Source organism: Salvelinus fontinalis, chromosome 8, assembly GCF_029448725.1.
Source record: "Salvelinus fontinalis isolate EN_2023a chromosome 8, ASM2944872v1, whole genome shotgun sequence".
NCBI classification, from domain to species: domain Eukaryota; kingdom Metazoa; phylum Chordata; class Actinopteri; order Salmoniformes; family Salmonidae; genus Salvelinus; species Salvelinus fontinalis.
In genome coordinates, this window is record NC_074672.1 from 33,722,233 (window position 1) to 33,744,395 (window position 22,163).

Here is a 22,163-nt window from a genome sequence, read left to right on the forward strand (position 1 = left end):
GCAACTTAGAAAAAATAGAAAGTTGCTGTCATTGGGGTGAGACTCGTGGGTTCTTGCTGACGGAGGACAGGGCGGTATCAGCTTCAGAGCCCACTGGTTCCGAAGCCCAGGGGTTCAGACCACACAGCAAGAAAGGAACAGCACAATCCCGGAACTGGAGAGAGACAGACAGATACACAACACACTCAGAGGAACAACATGGACCCAGTGGTGGAAAAAGAACCGTATTGTCATACTTGAGTAAAAGTAAAAATACCTTAATAGAAAATGACTCAAGTAAAAGTGAAAGTCACCCAGTAAAATAGTACTTGAGTAAAAGTTAAAAAGTATTTGGTTTTGAATATACTTAAGTATCAAAAGTAAAAGTATAAACAATTTTAACCAGACGCCACTATTTTCTTGTTTTTATAATATTTATTTTTACAAATGGAGCATGTGTGTTTAGTAAATCCACCAGATCAGAGGCAGTAGGGATGACCAGGGATGTTTTCTTAAGAAATGCATGAATTGGACAAATTTCCTGTCCTGCTAAGCATTCAAAATGTATTGAGTACTTTTGGGTGTCATGGAAAATGTATGGAGTAAAAAGTACAATATTTTGTTCAGGAATGTAATGGAGTAAAAGTAAATGTTGTCAAAAATAAAAATAGCAAAATAAAGTACAGATACCCCCAAAACCTACTTAAGTAGTACTTTCAAGTATTTTTACTTAAGTACTTTACACCACTGAATGTACTACACTAGCTAGATAATACTCTAAGATAACACAGTAACAACATGGACTACACCAGCTAGATAATACTCATTATTAAACAGTACATAACAAAATGCATATTTCACCTTTCAAATTATGATTCTATGATGTATCTCTTATTTTTTAATAGAGTACACAATCATTCCTATGCTCATGAATATGAAGACCACAGGGTTGTGTGTTTGTATGTACAGTTGAAGTTGGAAGTTAACATACACCTTAGCCAAATACATTTAAACTCAGTTTTTCAGTTTTGACATTTAATATACACTGCTCAAAAAAATAAAGGGAACACTTAAATAACACAATGTAACTCCAAGTCAATCACACTTCTGTGAAATCAAACTGTCCACTTAGGAAGCAACACTGATTGACAATAAATTTCACATGCTGTTGTGCAAATGGAATAGACAAAAGGTGGAAATTATAGGCAATTAGCAAGACACCCCCCAAAACAGGAGTGATTCTGCAGGTGGTGACCACAGACGACTTCTCAGTTTCTATGCTTCCTGGCTGATGTTTTGGTCACTTTTGAATGCTGGCGGTGCTCTCACTCTAGTGGTAGCATGAGACGGAGTCTACAACCCACACAAGTGGCTCAGGTAGTGCAGTTCATCCAGGATGGCACATCAATGCGAACTGTGGCAAAAAGGTTTGCTGTGTCTGTCAGCGTAGGCTCCAGAGCATGCAGGCGCTACCAGGAGACAGGCCAGTACATCAGGAGACGTGGAGGAGGCCGTAGGAGGGCAACAACCCAGCAGCAGGACCGCTACCTCCGCCTTTGTGCAAGGAGGTGCACTGCCAGCGCCCTGCAAAATGACCTCCAGCAGGCCACAAATGTGCATGTGTCTGCTCAAACGGTCAGAAACAGACTCCATGAGGGTGGTATGAGGGCCCGACGTCCACAGTTGGGGGTTGTGCTTACAGCCCAACACCGTGCAGGACGTTTGGCATTTGCCAGAGAACACCAAGATTGGCAAATTCGCCACTGGCGCCCTGTGCTCTTCACAGATGAAAGCAGGTTCACACTGAGCACATGAGCACATGTGACAGACGTGACAGAGTCTGGAGACGCCGTGGAGAACGTTCTGCTGCCTGCAACATCCTCCAGCATGACCGGTTTGGCGATGGGTCAGTCATGGTGTGGGGTGGCATTTCTTTGTGGGGCCGCACAGCCTTCCATGTGCTCGCCAGAGGTAGCCTGACTGCCATTAGGTACCGAGATGAGATCCTCAGACCCCTTGTGAGACCATATGCTGACACATGCACATTTGTGGCCTGCTGGAGGTCATTTTGCAGGGCTCTGGCAGTGCACCTCCTTGCACAAAGGCGGAGGTAGCGGTCCTGCTGCTGGGTTGTTGCCCTCCTACGGCCTCCTCCACGTCTCCTGATGTATTGGCCTGTCTCCTGGTAGCGCCTCCATGCTCTGGACACTACGCTGACAGACACAGCAAACCTTTTTGCCACAGTTCGCATTGATGTGCCATCCTGGATGAACTGCACTACCTGAGCCACTTGTGTGGGTTGTAGACTCCGTCTCATGCTACCACTAGAGTGAGAGCACCGCCAGCATTCAAAAGTGACCAAAACATCAGCCAGGAAGCATAGGAACTGAGAAGTGGTCTGTGGTCACCACCTGCAGAATCACTCCTGTTTTGGGGGGTGTCTTGCTAATTGCCTATAATTTCCACCTTTTGTCTATTCCATTTGCACAACAGCATGTGAAATGTATTGTCAATCAGTGTTGCTTCCTAAGTGGACAGTTTAATTTCACAGAAGTGTGATTGACTTGGAGTTACATTGTGTTGTTTAAGTGTTCCCTTTATTTTTTTGAGCAGTGTATATATAATTAAAAAAAATCTCTGTCTTAGATCAGTTAGGATCACCACTTTATTTTAAGAATGTGAAATGTCAGAATAATAGTACAGAGAATGATTTATTTCATTTCATTCATTTCATCACATTCCCAGTGGGTTCAGAAGTTTACATACACCCAATTAGTATTTGGTAGCATTGTCTTTAAATTGTTTAACTTGGGTCAAATCTTTCAGGTAGCCTTCCACAAGCTTCCCACAATAAGTTGGGTGAATTTTGGCCCATTCTTCCTGGCAGAGCTGGTGTAACTGAGTCAAGTTTGTAGGCCTCCTTGCTCCCACATGCTTTTTCAGTTCTTTCCACACATTTTCTATTGGATTGAGGTCAGGGCTTTGTGATGGCCACTCCAATACCTTGACTTTGTTGTCCTTAAGCCATTTTGCCACAACTTTGGAAGAATGCTTGGGCTCATTGTCCATTTGGAAGACCCATTTGCGATCAAGCTTTAACTTCCTGACTGATATCTTGAGATGTTGCTTCAATATATCCACATAATTTTCTTTCCTCATGATGCCATCTATTTTGTGAAGTGCACCAGACCCTCCTGCAGCAAAGCACCCCCGCAACAAGATGCTGCCACCCCGGTGCTTCACGGTTGGGATGGTGTTCTTCTACTTGCAAGCCTCGCCCTTTTTCCTCCAAACATAACAATGGTCATTGTGGCCAAACAGTTCTATTTTTGTTTCATCAGACCAGAGGATATTTCTCCAAAAAGTACGATCTTTGTCCCCATGTGCAGTTGCAAACCGTAGTCTGGCATTTTTTTATGGAGGTTTTGGAGCAGTGGCTTCCTCCTTGCTGAGCGGCCTTTCAGGTTATGTCGATATAGGACTCATTTTTACTGTGGACATAGATATTTTTGTACCGGTTTCCTCCAGCATTTTCACAAGGTCCTTTGCTGTTGTTCTGGGATTGATTTGCACCTTTCGCACCAAAGTACGTTCATCTCTAGGAGACAGAACGCATCTCCTTCCTGAGCGGTATGACGGCTGCGTGTGCACATGGTGTTTATACTGTGCATACTATTGTTTGTACAGATGAATGTGGTACCTTCAGGAGTTTTGAAATTGCTCCCAAGGCTGAACCAGACTTGTGGAGGTCTACAATTTTTTTTCCGGGGTCTTGGCTGATTTCTTTTGATTTTCCCATGATGTCAAGCAAAGAGGCACTGAGTTTGAAGGTAGACATTGAAATACATCCACAGGTACACCTCCAATTGACTCAAATGATGTCAATTAGCCTATCAGAAGCTTCTAAAGCCATGACACAAGTTTCTGGAATTTTCCAAGCTGTTTAAAGGCACAGTCAACTTAGTGTATGTAAAGTTAGTGTATGTAGACCCACTGGAATTGTGATACAGTGAATTATAAGTGAAATAATCTGTCTGTAAACAATTGTTGGATAAATGACTTGTGCCATGCACAAAGTAGATGTCCTAACCAACTTGCCAAAACTATAGTTTGTTAACAAGAAATTTGTGAAGGGGTTGAAAAACTAGTTTTATTTAATCCAACCTAAGTGTTTGTAAACTTCAGACTTCAACTGTATGTGTGTCGGTGCTTGTTATACGCAACTCTCAGCCTAGCGGTTACGGGTGTTGGGCCTGTAACCAAGAGGTTGCTGGTTCATATCCCAGAGCCGGTAAGGTGAGAAAATCTTTATTTTACCCTTGAACAAGCCAATGAAACAACAACTTTTCCCTGGGCGTGGATGTCAATAGGCAGCCTCTCTGATTCAGAGGGGTTGGGTTAAATACGAAAGACACTTTTCGGTTGAATCCATTCAGTTGTGCCACAAAAAAATACAATTATAACATAACTCAAACGGAAGGAATTTGCATTTTGGCGCAGTCCAGGCAGTGCTGAGGGGGATAGTTTGTCCTGCTCTTTGTTCGGGTTCTTGTTGGATGTGGAGGGGGGGTCAGCCTTGCACTACCCTACCCACTACTACTAGGTATCCTCTTTCCTTGTGTACTGTATGTGTTGTCCCTCACCTGTCTGTTCATGAACACGTATATGATGGGGTTGTAGACAGTGCTGCTCTTGGCCAGGTACATGGGCACCGTGGCAATGAGAGGGTTGATATGGAGGCTGGGGTCAAGGATCACAGATAGGGCGAAGGCCGCGTAGGGCAACCAGCTGAGCAGGAAGGCCATCACCATGACTACCACCATACGCACAACCTGTATCTCCACGCGGGTGGTGCTGTCGCCCTCCAACACCTTCAGCTTGGACACCTGGGACACACACACACACACACACACACACACACACACACACACACACACACACACACACACACACACACACACACACACACACACACACACACACACACACACACACACACACACACACACACACACACACACAGATGTATAAACACACACACACACACACACACGAGTACACACACACACACACACACACACACACACACACACACACACACACACACACACACACACACACACACACACACACACACACACACACACACACACACACACACACACACACACACACACAGACAGATGTATAAACACACACACACACATCGCATGCCCACCCGATGTAGTGTGAAGAGGATGCGAGCGTAGGAGACCATGATGATGGAGAAGGGAATGGCGAAGCAGAGCAGGAAGTAAAGGATGATGTAAGACATGTTTCCTGGTTCCCTGCTGTACCAGTTTGGAGAGCAGGAGGTCCTAACCCCCTCCAGTTCAAAGCTGCCCCAGCCAAACAGAGGCGGGGTGTTCCATAAAAACGACCACACCCAGGACAGGACCACCCCTCCGACTGCGTGCCTATGTTACAGTAGGAATACATTACAGTTAACTTCATCACATGTGTATCCTTACTTTTACGCAACTGTTATCTTTCCCTCTGTATATACACAGTTACCAGAGTTAAATGGAACACTTTACCTGGTCTGGAACATGACCGCCCCCATTGGTCGACACACCACCACATAACGGTCCACAGCTATCACGGCCACTGAACACAGACCTGCAATACCTGGGAAGGACAACATCAAACATGTACACTACATGTACATGCAATAACCCAGCAAATACATCCATTCAACTGACATCAATAGGCCTAGTAGATTTGACAAATCTAACTCTCTCTACATAGTCAGACACATCCATTTACTACCCCTAAACTGTTGTATTGAATTTAATTGGATTTTTGGGGGTGAAAACATATACAACTAGATGCACAATGTATTCCCAGAGGATCGGATTTAAAAGTATTTATTAAAACACTTGTTTCCAAAGTGGTCCTCGATCGTAACTCACCAAAGAAAGCCACAGCGAAACCCTCCAGCACGCAGCCCAGCCGCCCCATGCTGAAGTAGCCCATAGCGTTGGTGACCATAGTGGGCAGTCCCCCGAACAGAGCACAGCCCAGGTCTGCCACTGCCAGGTTGACTAGGGCGTAGTTCAGAGGCTGGCGCAGCTTCCGGTGTCTCATCGTCACCACGATGACCAGGACGTTCATACAGACCCCGGCCACCGAGAACACACCAATGATCACCGCCAGGATGGTGTAGCCCGTCCTGGAGAGCAGCGCTTCACTGACTGAGCCCGGGGAGGAGGAGATGTTTCCACGGAGATCGGGGAGAAGCTGTCGGTGGTCCATTCTGTTCTGTTTGGGGCAGTGGAGTTGAGTGGTGAGTCCTACCTACCTGGCCAGACACCTGCGTTATAATATCTAAGAAACACACTGGAAGGGCGTAGAGCCGGCTTTTAGTCCGATGGTATTCCTAATCTATAAAGGCAGTCCAGTAGCAGATCTATAATAGATAAAGCAGTCCAGTAGCAGATCTATAATATATAAAGCAGTCCAGTAGCAGATCTATAATAGATAAAGCAGTCCAGTAGCAGATCTATAATAGATAAAGCAGTCCAGTAGCAGATCTATAATAGATAAAGCAGTCCAGTAGCAGATCTATAATAGATAAAGCAGTCCAGTAGCTGATCTATAATAGATAAAGCAGTCCAGTAGCAGATCTATAATAGATAAAGCAGTCCAGTAGCAGATCTATAATAGATAAAGCAGTCCAGTAGCAGATCTATAATAGATAAAGCAGGCCAGTAGCTGATCTATAATAGATAAAGCAGTCCAGTAGCAGATCTATAATAGATAAAGCAGTCCAGTAGCAGATCTATAATAGATAAAGCAGTCCAGTAGCAGATCTATAATAGATAAAGCAGTCCAGTAGCTGATCTATAATAGATAAAGCAGTCCAGTAGCTGATCTATAATAGATAAAGCAGTCCAGTAGCAGATCTATAATAGATAAAGCAGTCCAGCAGCAGATATATACATATTAAGCAGTCCAATAGCTGATCAATAATAGATCCAGCAGTCCAATCGAGGCCCTATGGCTGTGTAGTGTAGTAGCCTGGTAATGGCTCTACAGATTCAGAGACTCAGAATCTGGACCACTCTGTCCTTATAAAGCTACTCAGCAGAGAGAGGCTGTAGATGATAAGAGATAAGACCAACTAAATCCCTAGATCCGGATTGAGGGGTCAATAATTCAGGGGGGCTCAATTCCTGAGGGATCTCTGATTGCACTTTCCTTGATTCCGAGGGGCTAATTTCCTAAGGAATCTCTTATTGCACTTTCCTTGATAGATTTGCTGCATGATCCACTGCTAACTAGAGGAGTGGAAGAGGGTCTGCTGTTCCCAGGGACCACCTGTCAGTCAAACTGGCTTTGTGTAACACACTGTCCTTATGTGACATAAGATAAACTTTAGATAACAATGGGACATTGGGATTGACTAGATATCCTGGGGTAATCTACAGTCCTTTCTACTGACTAAATGATGTTATGTCCCTTCATGGGTGAGTGGGGTTTTATCAAAGGCTTTACAATATCATAGTAACTGAAACAATGATTAATTATAGACTTTTCCTAATGTTAACCTGAGGTACCCAGAAAGAGGCAAAAGGGTTGTAGGAATTGAGTGTCTGTCTGTCTGTCTGTCTGTCTGTCTGTCTGTCTGTCTGTCTGTCTGTCTGTCTGTCTGTCTGTCTGTCTGTCTGTCTGTAGTATATGTGTACAGCTGACCTTTAACCCCATAATCCTAACACAGATGGAAGCAGCTCCAGGTAATTAAAACATGTTTATTGGTTGAAAATGTGTTGCACTCTATAGACATACATTAACAGTGTCATTGTCTACAAGCTAGCTAACAGAGGCACGGTCCAAGGCCACAACACTATACGCCAAATGCCATTCAGGCAGCCCAAGTTTATTGGGATACATACTGCAGGGGTTAAAACAACCAGACAAAATGTAAATGTGGTAAAAATAAAACCAACAAAGAACAGATTACATATTCATTCTATAATAGTAACAGATTACATATTCATTCTAAAGTAGTAACTGATTACATATTCATTCTATAATAGTAACAGATTACATATTCATTCTAAAGTAGTAACAGATTACATATTCATTCTAAAGTAGTAACAGGTTACATATTCATTCTATAATAGTAACAGGTGAGTCAGACAATGATAGTCTCCATCACAGTGTGTCCTCCCTCTGTGAGAATCGTAATGAAGGACATCAATGGGTGTTACTGACTCATTTACATCATGTTAGTCCCTGATTCAGACAGAGACAGTATCCACTGATACAGTCACCTTACCTGGTAACACTCTCAGAGGGTGGAGAAAACAGAGATTCCTGATGTATGGAAAGACTCTCTCAGTGAAAGTGTGTGTGAATGTGTGTAGATGTGTGTTATTGACAGGGTCAGAGAATGACAGCTTTCCTCCTTCCCAGTCTAGCTGCACTCTGATCCTCTGGGGGTTCTGTCTCACTGTGAGGGGAGTGGATGGCTTATTTGGTACATGTGTGTTATAATCACCACCACCAAACAACACACCCCAGGATCTATGCCAATACCCACTGTGTTCCTTCCTCTGGACAGACTCTGTGGTCACACCCAGGTCCCAGCCTTTATTCTTCCTAACATCAATGTCCCAGCTGTGTGTTCCTGAGTTAAAACCCTCATAGCCCAGGACCATTCTATGGCTATCAAACCTCTCTGGGTTGTCAGGAAGCTGCTGTTCCTCATCACTGTATCTCACACTGGTCAGATCATTAGACAGGATGAGATCTGAGTGGGCAGTGTTGGGGTCCAGAGTCACTGGAGCTGGACAGAGAAAACACATACACACTAGATGAATTGAAAAGTAGGGGGAATACATTACTGCATATGATATATAATGCTATGTGTTTTATGTTTTGTGTTATATACACCACCTTTCAAAAGATTGGGGTCAATTAGAAACGTCCTTGTTTTTGAAAGATTTTTTTTTTAACCATTAAAATAACATCAAATTGATCAGAAATACAGTGTAGACATTGTTAATGTTGTAAATTCCGATTGTAGCTGGAAACGGCAGATTTTTTATGGAATATCTACATAGGCGTACAGAGGCCCATTGTCAGCAACCATCACTCCTGTGTTCCAATGGTTTATCATTTTTAAAGGCTAATTGATCATTAGAAAACCCATTTGCAATTATATTAGCACAGTTGAAAACTGTGGTGCTGATTAAAGAAACAATAAAACTGGCCTTCTTTATACTAGTTGAGTATCTGAAGCATCAGCACTTGTGGGTTCGATTACAGGCTCAAAATGGCCAGAAACAAAGAACTTTCTTCTGAAACTCATCAGTCTATTCTTGTTCTGAAAAATTAAGTCTATGCCATGCGAGAAATTGCCAAGAAACTGAAGATCTGTATGTGACCAATAAAATTTGATTTGATTACTTATTGGAAGATCCTCTGTAAACGTACAAACAAATGTACAGTATGTAAGTAATTCTAAATATCATTCACTGTTAATTGTTTTAGTATTGGAGAGTTTTAGTGGTGCTCCAATATACACAGTGTACAAAACATTAAGAACACCTCCCTAATATTTTCTGCAATCAGAACAGGCTCAATTCGTCAGGGCAAGGACTCTAGAAAGTGTTGGAAGCATTCCACAGGGATGCTGGCCCCTCCTGACTCCAATGCCTCACACAGTTCTTTCAAGATGGCTGGATGTCCTTTGGATGGTGGCTCATACTTGATACTCACAGGAAACTGTTTAGCATAAAATCCCCATCTGTGTTGCAGCAGATCTTGACAGAAAACGGTGTTTCTGGCACCAACTACCATACCACGTTCAAAGGCAATTCAAGATTTTGTCTTGCCTATTCACCCTCTGAATGGCACAAAATCCATGTTTCAACTGTCTCAAGGATTTAAAATCTTTCTTAAACTTGTCTCCTCCCCTTTACCTACACTGATTGAAGTGTATTTAACAAGTGACATCAATAACGAATCATGGCTTCACTTGGTCAGTCTATATCTTTGAAAGAGCAGGTGTTCTTAATGTTTTGTACGCTCAGTTTAATACCCATTATATCTAAAAGACCTACTCACTGTAGTGAACTACTCCCTGCATCTTCTTCCAGACTCTGAACTGCAGGTTTCCCAGGTGCTTTGCCACGTCTATCAGTGCTCCTGAAACCCTCTCTGGATCTGGCAGTGTACACTGGGCTCTGGAAGAACATTCAGGAGTCAGTGTTGCTGTGGGGTTTGATACAGAACCACAGAGAAGAGAGAGACATAATAAAGTCCCCTTACCTTTTCACTGTATCCTTGTAGTTCTGTAGGGAAACAAAATAACACATTTATAGATGTATTGTTCATAGCAAAACAATCTAAAACTTATCAATTGATTACTACACTGCTCAAAAAAATAAAGGGAACACTTAAACAACACAATGTAACTCCAAGTCAATCACACTTCTGTGAAATCAAACTGTCTTTGTGGCCTGCTGGAGGTCATTTTGCAGGGCTCTGGCAGTGCACCTCCTTGCACAAAGGCGGAGGTAGCGGTCCTGCTGCTGGGTTGTTGCCCTCCTACGGCCTCCTCCACGTCTCCTGATGTACTGGCCTGTCTCCTGGTAGCGCCTCCATGCTCTGGAAACTACACTGACAGACACAGCAAACCTTTTTGCCACAGCTCGCATTGATGTGCCATCCTGGATGAACTGCACTACCTGAGCCACTTGTGTGGGTTGTAGACTCCGTCTCATGCTACCACTAGAGTGAAAGCACCGCCAGCATTCAAAAGTGACCAAAACATCAGCAAGGAAGCATAGGAACTGAGAAGTGGTCTGTGGTCACCACCTGCAGAACCATTCCTTTATTGGGGGTGTCTTGCTAATTGCCTATAATTTCCACCTTTTGTCTATTCCATTTGCACAACAGCATGTGAAATGTATTGTCAATCAGTGTTGCTTCCTAAGTGGACAGTTTAATTTCACAGAAGTGTGATTGACTTGGAGTTACATTGTGTTGTTTAAGTGTTCCCTTAATTTTTTTGAGCAGTCTACAGTATTTATTTCATAACTGATAGGGCCGTTGATTTATCAGAGGTAGATTAGTCCTTACCTGCAAGAATGAGATGTCCTCAGCTCCCAGCTCTTCCTCTATGGTTCTGATTGTGTCTGAAAGTGATGATATCTCTCTGCTCATCAGCTCAATCTTCTTCTTCATCATCTGACTCTTCTGCTCCTCTTCCTCCTTCAGTTCAGCTATCCTGGCTCTCTCTTCTTGATATAGAAACTGATGAAACGTCTTAAACCCCGTCTTAATCAGCTTCTCTGTGTCCTGGGCCTGGCTCTGGACACAGCAGAGAGGAATGTCAAAGATATCATCAATATCTATAATTCCACAGAGTTATGGTAAATATTCACAGTATCATTGTATCTCAGCTTTACTCTGTATTCTTACATTGATGTGTACTGCTGTTTGATCACAGCTCAGTTTAACTTCTCTAAAGACCTTAAGCTTCTCTTTTAAGGGCTCCAGTGCAGTCTTGAGTTCTTCCTGGAATGAAACAACATTATAAAGAGGTGCTGTGTGTTAAAGAAGTGGAATGGCACACAGATCTTAATTCACATTGACTGTATGCACATACAAAAACATAATTAGGTGGGAGCTTATATTCTAACATATATACGTGTGTATTAATACACATCTGAATTGGAAGGGTGGTTTCTGTATAGCCCAACTCCACCTGAGACACCCTTGGAGAGGATGGTAAGGGTCTGCCATTATCAACAGCGACCCTGGCACAACTAGGATCAACAGATTTTTCAACGTGTCAGTTCAGGGATTTGAACTAGCAACCTTTCAGTTACTGGCCCAACACTCTAACTGCTAGGCTACCTGCCACCCACATAGTGTAAGTCAAATCAAATCAAACTTTATTTGTCACATGTGCCAAATAAAACAAGTGTAGACTTTACCGTGAAATGTTTACTTACAAGCCCTTAACCAACAGTGCAGCTCAAGAAGAGTTAAGAAAATATTTACCAAGTAGACTAAAATAAAAAGTAATAATAAAAAAGTAACAATAATGAGGCTATACACAGGGGGCACCGGTACCGAGTCAGTGGTCAGTGTTCAGGGGTACAGGTTAATTTCAGTAATTTGTACATGTAGGTGGGGGTGAAGTGACTATGCATAGATATTAAACAGCGAGTAGCAGCAGTGTACAAAAGGGAGGGGGGGGGGGGGGGGGGGGGGTGTCAATGTAAATTGTCTGGTGGCAATTTTGTTAATTGTAGTGATAGATACATCTCCTACCTTATGATCCAGTACAGCTTCATCTATTGGGCAGCAGTCGTGGCTTTTATGCGTTTTTGAAGTTTGACACACAAAACAGATGGGCTGTTTATCCTCCAGACAGAAGAGCTTGAGTTTCTCACTGTGCAGACTGCAGAGCACCTCAGGCACTGATGAAGCTCTCTGACTTCTATCCTGTAAGTAGGCCTCACACAGGTTCTTTAAAACCAAGTTACAGGGGGGGAATTCCAGTGATGATTTTTTTCTGCAGACTGGACATTCCCAAGATGTCTTCTGTTTCCAGTATTCCTCCAGACAGGTTTTACAGAAGCTGTGGCTACACAACAGGACCACAGGATCATTGAAGATGTTATGACACACAGGACAGGAGAAATCATCCTCGGAGAGAGAAGTTTTAGAGGCCATTTATCACAGCTTATCTCTGTTATGAAGGTTTACTTTCACTTCTGATAACTCTTTTGACTAAGGTTCACTTTTGAAAACTCATCTGAACTTAGAAATCTGTGTTTTCCTGGCGGTGTTCCTTAGTCTTCAATTGTTGTTTTGATTCTTGTTTGTTTACAAAAAATTCTAAATAGCTGAATGTTACAGCGATGTTCTGTTGTGAGCTTTTCTCCTTCCTGTTAAACAGGAGTAGGGTGGAGCTCTCTGCTGAGTTGTCGTTTATATCAGTTTAAGTCTGTGCAGGACACTTCCACTAGATGTCAGTGTTTGATTAAATATAACTGGATTTTATTGCTTCAAAATGCCAGGTTTATGAAATTTACCAAATTAACTGATCTAAGGTTTCTCCTCATTTGACTTGACTGTTAGCTGAATTCTGACTATCTATGTCTCTGGTCAATTCAGCACCATGGACAGCCACTGTATGGAAGTGCCAAGCAGTCAACTTCAGCAGCTGAAACTCCTACATTGGATTAGCTTTTACATTCAGTCTGCCCAGTGGCGGATTTAGGTATAGGCGACATGGGCAGCCACCCATGGCGACATCTTGCTGGGGGCGGCATGGGGCGCCCACTCAATCGATTTTCTGTCGCTCACTTGCACATCACGTCAATGATATCATGTCACCGTGTGGGACTGTGGGTCAATTAACCTTGTTGGAGTGTGCGCCCTGATTCTAGTTTGTGAGCTTGGCAGGCTACTGCCTGGGATGTTATCCCACTCAGAAGTACGAGATGGGAAGGGGGGCGGGGGTAGATTTACCTCATGGTCGCCCAACTGGAAGCACTGGTAGGGGGAGCAGGGGAATCTATCAAATAGCGCACCTCTAACTTTGTACAGTATTAATGCAATTAGTAAAATCAGTCACACCACGAAATGCTACCAAATAAACCACAATTCACTCACAATACTGTGAATATACACTACCAGTCAAAAGTTTTTAAACACCTACTTATATAAGGGTTTTGTTTATTTTTACTATTTTCTACATTGTAGAATAATAGTGAAGACATCAAAACTATGAAATAACATATGGAATCATGTAGTAACCAAATAAATATTAAACAAATCAAAATATATTTTATATTTCAGATTCCTCACATAGCCACCCTTTGCCTTGATCACAGCTTTGCACACTCTTGGCATTCTGTCACGACTTCAGCTGAAGTTGGTCCCTCTCCTTGTTCGGACGGCGTTCGGCGGTCGACGTCACCGGCTTTCTAGTCACCACTGATCCATGTTTCATTTTCGTTTTGTTTTGTCACTATCAACACCTGGTTTCCATTCCATTAATTATGTTCCTTATTTAACCCTCTGACTTCCCTCTGTTTTGTGCGTTATTGTTTGTCATGTGGGTTCGTGTTGATAGTGCTCTGGAATATTGTGTTTGTTACTTGTTTGGAACTTTACTTTTATTTTGAGTAAATTTGGATATCTGTGTCCTCTGCCTGACATTCACCAACACCCTCACAGAATAACGCACCCACAAATGGAGTCAGCAAGTACAGCCAGCCCTCCTCTCCCAATGGAGGAGCGTGTTCAGCAGCACACGACCATGTTACAGAGTCTGGGTACAGCCATGAATCGCGTGCTGCAAACCATGGACCGATGGGAGAGAGGGGGTTTTCCGGTTCACCCATCAGCACCTCCCCAGCTCCCACGACAACCGACCCAGATGTCCACTCCTCCTTCGTCAGGACCCAGTGGGATTCGGCTCTCGCTCCCGGGAGCGTATGATGGAACGGCTGCCGGGTGCCAGGGGTTCCTACTCCAGCTAGAACTCTACCTGGCAGCTGTTCAGCCGGCCCCCTCGGAACGCGAGAGAGTGAGCGCCCTCATCTCTTGTCTGACTGGAAAAGCACTGGTCTGGGCCAACGCCATCTGGGGAGAAGAAGGCCCGACGTTGGACAACTACGAGGATTTCACCCGCCGCTTCCAGGCGGTTTTCGATCATCCACAGTTAGCCTGCAGGGACACCACCCTTAACCTGGACCAGCTGGTGGACTTATCCATCCGGCTGGATAACCTGTTGGTCTCCCGCGGACGTCCTGATCGGGGTCCGTCAGTTCCATCCCCCAGCACCTCTGATCCTACCCCGATGGAGCTGGGAGGTGCTGCTATGAGGGGGACCGGAGGGGGGACCGTTCCCTTCCCTGGTCGGTGCTGGGGAGGTTCCCCAGGTAACCGAGTTGGCAGGCGGAGCACTGGTGGATCATCTCAGGTGAGTAAGCACACACCTCACCCAGAGCTTCCTGTTGCACACATGTGTATATATATAGCATTTCCTGAGTTTTCCAAGCATTCCCAGCATAAGGCGCTTGTAGATTCAGGCGCAGCTGGGAACTTTATTTACCATACCTGTGCACTTAGTTTAGGGATCCCTATTGTTCCTGTTGATGTCCCCTTCCCTGTACATGCCTTAGATAGTCATCCTTTGGGGTCAGGGCTAATCAGGGAAGTCACAGCTCCACTCCGTATGATAACGCAGGAGAGTCATGAGGAGAGAATTAGTCTCTTTCTGATCGACTCTCCTGCGTTTCCTGTTGTGCTGGGCCTTCCCTGGTTGGCCTCTCATGATCCCACTATTTCGTGGCAACAGAGGGCTCTCAAGGGATGGTCTCGTGCTCAGGGAGGTGTGTAGGTGTTTCCTTAGGTGCCACTACGGTGGAGAGTCCAAACCAGGTATCCACCATGCACATCCCCCCCAAATATGCCGATTTGGCACTCGCCTTCTGTAAAAAGAAGGCGACTCAATTACCACCCCATCGACAAGGGGATTGTGCGATAAATGTCCTGGTAGATGCTGCACTTCCCAGGAGTCACGTGTATCCTCTGTCACAGGAGGAGACGACGGCTATGGAAACATATGTCACCAAATCTCTGGGACAGGGATACATTCGGCCTTCCATTTCACCTGTCTCCTCGTGTTTATTTTTTTGTGAAGAAGAAGGATGGAGGTTTGCGCCTGTGTATTGACTATCGAGGTGTGAATCAGATCACGGTAAATTACAGCTACCCACTACCTCTCATAGCCAGTATGACAGAGTCATTGCACTTCACAAAATTGGACCTCAGGAGCGCTTACAACCTGGTGCGTATCAAGGCGGGGGATGAGTGGAAGACGGCACTACATCTGGGCACTATGAGTATCTTGTCATGCCGTACGGGTTAATGAATGCTCCATCAGTCTTTCAATCCTTTGTAGACAAGATTTTCAGGGACCTGCACGGGCAGGGTGTAGTGGTGTATATAGATGACATTCTAATATACTTCGCTACACACGCCGAGCATGTGTCTCTGGTGCGCAAGGTGCTTGGTCGACTGTTGGAGCATGACCAAGGGGTGGAGATGGAGAATAACCGCATTTCAGCCTTGCGTAATTGGCCGACTCCAACCACTGTAAAGGAGGTGCAGCGGTTCTTAGGGTTTGCCAACTACTACCGGAGGTTTATCCGGGGTTTCGGTCAGGTAGCGGCTCCCATTACCTCCTTGCTGAAGGGGGGACGGTGCGACTGCAGTGGGGGGAGCTGTTGGCTGTTGTCAGGGCTCTGAAGGTGCCCTTTCCTCATTTGGACTGACCACCGCAATCTGGAGTACATTCGGGCAGCTAGGAGACTGAACCCTCGCCAGGTGAGGTGGGCCATGTTTTTCACCCGCTTTGTTTTTACTCTATCCTACAGACCAGGTTCCAAGAACGTTAAGGCAGACGCACTGTCCCGGATGTATGACACGGAGGAGCGGTCCGCGGATCCCACTCCCATAATTCCAGCTTCTTGCCTGGTGGCACCGGTGGTATGGGAGGCGGACGCGGACATCGAGCGGGCGTCACGTGCAGAACTCCCCCACAGTGTCCAGTTGGGCGTCTGTACGTTCCGTTTGATGTCCGCGATCGTTCGATCTGTTGGGCCCCACCCGTCACCCTCTTCGGGTCATCCTGGCATCGGTCGGACAGTGCGCTGTCTTGCTGGGAAGTACTTGTGGCCCACTTTAGCTAAGAACGTGAGGGTTTATGTTTCCTCCTGCTCGGTGTGCGCACAGTGCAAGGCACCTAGACACCTACCCAGAGGGAAATTACAGCCTCTTCCCGTTCCACAGCGACCGTGGTCACACCTATCGGTGGATTTCATTACGGATCTTACCCCGTCACGGGGTAATACCACGATCCTGGTCGTTGTGGATCGGTTTTCTAACTCCTGCCGTCTCCTTCCTTTGCCCGGTCTCCCTATGCCTCTATAGACTGCGGAGGCCCTGTTCACCCACATATTCCGGCACTACGGGGTGCCTGAGGATATAGTTTCTGATCGGGGTCCCCAATTCACGTCTAAAGTCTGGAGGGCGTTTATGGAACGCCTGGGGGTCTCGGTCAGCCTCACCTCAGGTTTTCACCCCGAGAGTAACGGGCAGGTGGAGAGAGTAAACCAGGATGTGGGTAGGTTTCTGCGGTCCTATTGCCAGGACCGGCCGGGGGAGTGGTCGGTTTTCATCCCCTGGGCGGAGATGGCCCAAAACTCCCTTCGCCACTCTTCCACTAACCTATCCCCTTTACAGTGTGTTCTAGGTTATCATCCAGTCCTGGCACCTTGGCCTCAGAGCCAGATCGAGGCACCTGCGGTGGATGAATGGTTTCGACACTCGGAGGCGACATGGGACGCTGCTCATGTGCATCTACAACGGGCCATCAGGCGGCAGAAGGTGAGTGCCGACTGCCACCGCAGTGAGGCCCCGTTGTATGCACCGGGGGACCTGGTCTGGCTCTCGACCCGAAACCTGCCCCTTCGCCTGCCCTGCCGGAAACTGGGTCCGCGGTTTGTGGGGCCATTTAAAGTCCTGAGGAGATTGAACGAGGCTTGTTATAGGTTACAACTTCCCCCTGATTACCGTATTAACCCCTCGTTCCATGTGTCACTCCTCAGGCCAGTGGTGGCTGGTCCGCTCCAGCAGTTTGAGGTGTGGGAGGTTCCTCCGCCCCCTCTGGACATCAAGGGGTCCCCGGCGTATACTGTGTGAGCCATCATGGACTCAAGACGTTGGGCGAGAGGCCTTCAGTACCTCGTGGAGTGGGAGGGGGATGGTCCGGAGGAGAGATGCTGGGTGCCGGTGACATCCTGGATCCATCATTACTGCAGGAATTTCACCTTCTCCATCCGGATCGCCCTGCGCCTCGTCCCCCGGGTCGTCCCCGAGGCCGGTGTCTGCACGCTGCTGGATCCGCGCGTCAAGGGGGGGGGGGGGGGGGGGGGTACTGTCACGACTTCGGCCGAAGTTAGTCCCTCTACTTGTTCGGGCGGCGTTCGGCGGTCGACGTCACCAGCTTTCTAGTCACCACCGATCCATGTTTCATTTTCGTTTTGTTTTGTCTTGATCATACACACCTGGTTTCCTGCGCCTGACTCTGCATTCCTGCGCCTGACTCTGCATTTTTCCATTCACCAACACCCTCATACATTCTCTCTACCAGCTTCCCCTGGAATGTTTTTCAACAGTCTTGAAGGAGTTCCCACATATGCTGGGCACTTGTTTGCTGCTTTTCCTTTAATCTACAGTCCGACTCATCCCAAACCATCTCAATTTGGTTGAGGTCGGAGGGTTGTGGAGAGCAGGTAATCTGATGCAGCACTCAATCACTCTCCTTCTTAGTAAAATAGCCCTTACACAGCCTGGAGGTGTGTTGGGTCATTGTCCTGTTGAAAACAAATGATAGTCCCACTAAGCGCAAACCAGATGGGATGGCGTATCGCTGCAGAATGCTGTGGTAGCCATTATGGTTAAATGTTCCTTGAATTCAAAATAAATCACAGACAGTGTCACCAGCAAAGCATCCCCACACCATAACACCTCCTCCTTCATGCTAATACGGTGGGATACACATGCGGAGATCATCTGTTCACCCACACCGCGTCTCACAAAGACACGGCGGTTGGAACCAGAATTCTCCAATTTGGACTCCCGACCAAATAATACATTTCCACCAGTCTAATGTCCATTGCTCATGTTTCTTGGCCCAAGCAAGTCTCTTCTTCTTATTGGTGTCCTTCAGTAGTGTTTTCTTTGCAGCAATTCGACCACGAAGGCCTGATTCCTCTGAACAGTTGATGTTGAGATGTGTCTGTTACCTGAACTCTGTGAAGCATTTATTTGGGCTGCAATTTCTGAGGCTGGTAACTCTAATGAACTTATCCTCTGCAGCAGAGGTAACTCTGGGTCTTCCTTTCCTGTGGCGGTCCTCATGAGAGCCAGTTTCATCATAGCGCTTGATGGTTTTTGCGACTGCACTTGAAGAAACTTTCAAAGTTCTTGAAATGTTCCATATTGGCTGACCTCCATGTCTTGTTTATTGTTTTTGTTGAAGTTTCACTGTAAATAAATATGTGGAACCCAACTCACGCGGCGCCTTGGTCAGTCCATTTTAACGAGCGTGACATGTGTTCCTTAGTCTTCAATTGTTGTTTTGATTCTTGGTTGTTTACAAAGATTATTGGTCTTTCTATAAGACAGATATCAGCTTAGCTGAATTCTAAATAGTTGAATGTTACAGCACTGTTCTGCTGTGAGCTTTTCTCCTTCCTGTTAAACAGGAGTAGGGTGGAACTCTGAGTTGTCGTTTTTTATCAGTTTGAGTCTGTGCAGGACACTTCCACTTGATGTCAGAGTTTAAATATAACTGGATTTGAATGCTTCAAAATGCCAGGTGTATGAAATTTACCAAATACACTGATCTAAGGTTTCTCCTCATCTGACTTGACTGTTAGCTGAATTCTGACTATCTATGTCTCTGGTCAATTCAGCACCATGGACAGCAACTGTATGGAAGTGCCAAGCAGTCAACTTCAGCAGCTGAAACTCCTACATTGGACTGGAGTTTACATTCAGTCTGCCAAGAGCAAGATGGTGACTCCACCCAACAAACCAACTCCCCAAACAAGAGCCTGGAGTTGTGTTTGTGAATGTATGTGTGTGTATGTGTGTGTACACAGTAATTGTGTGCAGCTGATCTTAATTTAACCCCATGATCCAACACAGATGGAAGACCCTTGAGATAATTTAACATGTTTATTTGATGAAAATGTTTTACATTACATAGACAGACATATGTTACATGTGTTGGTGTTAACAAGCTAGTTACCCGAGTCTTGGTCCACAGCCACAACACTATACGGCAAATGTTTGTCAGGGAGCCCAAGTGTATTGGGGTACATGCCAGTGTTAACATAACCAGTGACAACATCTAAATGTGTTAAAAAGAAAATCCAACAACCAACAGGTGACATTTCTATTCTATAATAGTGATGACTACCACTGTTTGACCAATCTCTTTTAATATAGAACTAAAATGTTGGGAAACTTGTTCCAATGTTAGAGATTATTGTCTGACTGGTGAAAGTGTTAAATAAATAGTATTAATAATGGTTATTGTATAGTAACAGTAATTATCGTAATATTAATAATGGTTATTGTAATATAATAGTGATTATTGTAATATGAATACTGGTTATTGTAATATTAATAGTGGTTATTGTATAGTAACAGTGATTATTGTAATATTAATAATGGTTATTGTAATATTAATAGTGATTATTGTAATATTAATAGTAATTATTGTAATATGAATAATGGTTATTGTAATATTAATAGCGATTATTGTGATAAAGGTGAACAGAAAGGCTCTGGAGCAACGAACCGCCCTTGCTGTCTCTGCCTGGCCGGTTCCCCTCTCTCCACTGGGATTCTCTGCCTCTAACCCTATTACAGGGGCTGAGTCACTGGCTTACTGGTGCTCTTTCATGCCGTCCCTAGGAGGGGTGCGTCACTTGAGTGGGTTGAGTTACTGACGTGATCTTCTTGTCTGGGTTGGCGCCCTCCCTTGGTTTGTGCTGTGGTGGAGATCTTTGTGGGCTATACTCGGCCTTGTCTCAGGATGGTAAGTTGGTGGTTGAAGGTATCCCTCTAGTGGTGTGGGGGCTGTGCTTTGGCAAAGTGGGTGGGGTTATATCCTTCCTGTTTGGTCCTGTCCGGGGGTATCATCGGATGGGGCCACAGTGTCTCCTGACCCCTCCTGTCTCAGCCTCCAGTATTTATGCTGCAATAGTTTATGTGTCGGGAGGCTAGGATCAGTTGGTTATATCTGGAGTACTTCTCCTGTCTTATCCGGTGTCCTGTGTGAATTTAAGTATGCTCTCTCTAATTCTCTCCTTCTCTTTTTCTTTCTCTCTTTCGGAGGACCTGAGCCCTAGGACCATGCGTCAGGAGTACCGGGCATGATGACTCCTTGCTGTCCCCAGTCCACCTGGCCTTGCTGCTGTTCCAGTTTCAACTGTTCTGCCTGCGGCTATGGAACCCTGACCTGTCCGCCGGACGTGCTACCTGTCCCTATCACGAATCCCGCTTCCTGAGTCTGTTTTTGCCTGTGTTCTGTCCTGGAGTGTTTTTTCCGGTGTCCTGGAACGCACCCTGTCTGGTTGCCGAGCGACGTAGCTGGTTGGGAGATCTCTGATTTACCGCACCTGTTTCCAATCCGCTATCTGCACACCTGGTCCTGATCATCACCCCTCCACTTCATAAGCACTGACCTGACATCCATTCCCTGCCGGATCGTTCTGCCATGAACAGTATGTTGTGCCAGTGTATCAGCCTCCAGTTTGATAGAGTTTGTTTTGTTGTTTTGTACGTTTTGCTTGCCTTGGAACTCACCTCCGTTTTTTCTGTCTACAGTCATTCACCCGGAACACTCATCTCATCCCTACCTGGTCGTCGGTGACTTCAGTTACTTCATTGGATCTGCCTATTCAATCCCATCAACTCACCTCTGCTGCCCGCTCCATCACTTGGATTTTTCTATCACTACATTCAAACTTGTAAATAAATACTCACCTTCGTCTTACTCTCCTTGTCCTGGTCTGCTTCTGGGTTCAACTTTAGAAAACCGTGACAGTCCCAGACCTGCTGTTTTCAACTCTCTAGAGACCGCAGGAGCGGTAGAGATACTCTTAATGATCGGCTATGAAAAGCCAACTGACATTTACTCCTGATTATTATTTGACCATGCTGGTCATTTATGAACATTTGAACATCTTGGCCATGTTCTGTTATAATCTCCACCCGGCACAGCCAGAAGACGACTGGCCACCCCTCATAGCCTGGTTCCTCTCTAGGTTTCTTCCTAGGTTTTGGCCTTTCTAGTGAATTTTTCCTAGCCGCCGTGCTACTACACCTGCATTGCTTGCTGTTTGGGGTTTTAGGCTGGGTTTCTGTACAGCACTTCGAGATATTAGCTGATGTACGAAGGGCTATATAAAATAAACTTGATTTGATTTTATAATGGTGAACATTTTCTGACAGGTGAAAGTGTTTCAGCAAGAGTGTTCTTAATGGAGGAAGGTCTGGACAGACTCTGCAGTCACACCCAGGCTCCC

The 22,163-nt window shown here is 45.3% G+C and overlaps 2 protein-coding genes across 2 annotated transcripts; both read right to left on the minus strand.

Moving 5' to 3' along the window:
* Position 1: 1 nt before the first annotated feature.
* parapinopsina (parapinopsin a) lies at positions 2-6,632 on the minus strand. The gene is made up of 5 exons (XM_055932268.1): positions 5,931-6,632; positions 5,556-5,646; positions 5,198-5,435; positions 4,623-4,865; positions 2-154 (listed from the first exon to the last, which is right to left on the minus strand). Exons 1-5 carry the CDS (start codon positions 6,271-6,273, stop codon positions 29-31), a joined length of 1,041 nt encoding a protein of 346 aa, XP_055788243.1. The 5' UTR covers positions 6,274-6,632; the 3' UTR covers positions 2-28.
* Positions 6,633-7,755: 1,123 nt separating this feature from the next.
* LOC129861119 (zinc-binding protein A33-like) lies at positions 7,756-12,937 on the minus strand. The gene is made up of 6 exons (XM_055932267.1): positions 12,310-12,937; positions 11,452-11,547; positions 11,110-11,340; positions 10,297-10,319; positions 10,093-10,211; positions 7,756-8,809 (listed from the first exon to the last, which is right to left on the minus strand). The coding sequence occupies exons 1-6, from the start codon at positions 12,712-12,714 to the stop codon at positions 8,262-8,264; spliced, it is 1,422 nt and encodes a 473-aa protein (XP_055788242.1). The 5' UTR covers positions 12,715-12,937; the 3' UTR covers positions 7,756-8,261.
* Positions 12,938-22,163: the final 9,226 nt, after the last annotated feature.

Coding starts and splice junctions, on each gene's coding strand:
- parapinopsina (XM_055932268.1), bottom strand. CDS start 6,273: ATGGACCACCGACAGCTTCTCCCCGATCTCCGTGGAAACATCTCCTCC. Junction 5,647..5,930: donor TTTCGCTGTGGCTTTCTTTG/GTGAGTTACGAT, acceptor TGTCCTTCCCAG/GTATTGCAGGTCTGTGTTCA. Junction 4,866..5,197: donor TCCTCTTCACACTACATCGG/GTGGGCATGCGA, acceptor TGTGTGTCCCAG/GTGTCCAAGCTGAAGGTGTT.
- LOC129861119 (XM_055932267.1), bottom strand. CDS start 12,714: ATGGCCTCTAAAACTTCTCTCTCCGAGGATGATTTCTCCTGTCCTGTG. Junction 10,320..11,109: donor AGGACATCTCATTCTTGCAG/GTAAGGACTAAT, acceptor GTTTCCCTACAG/AACTACAAGGATACAGTGAA. Junction 8,810..10,092: donor GCAGGGAGTAGTTCACTACA/GTGAGTAGGTCT, acceptor TTCTCTGTCCAG/CTCCAGTGACTCTGGACCCC.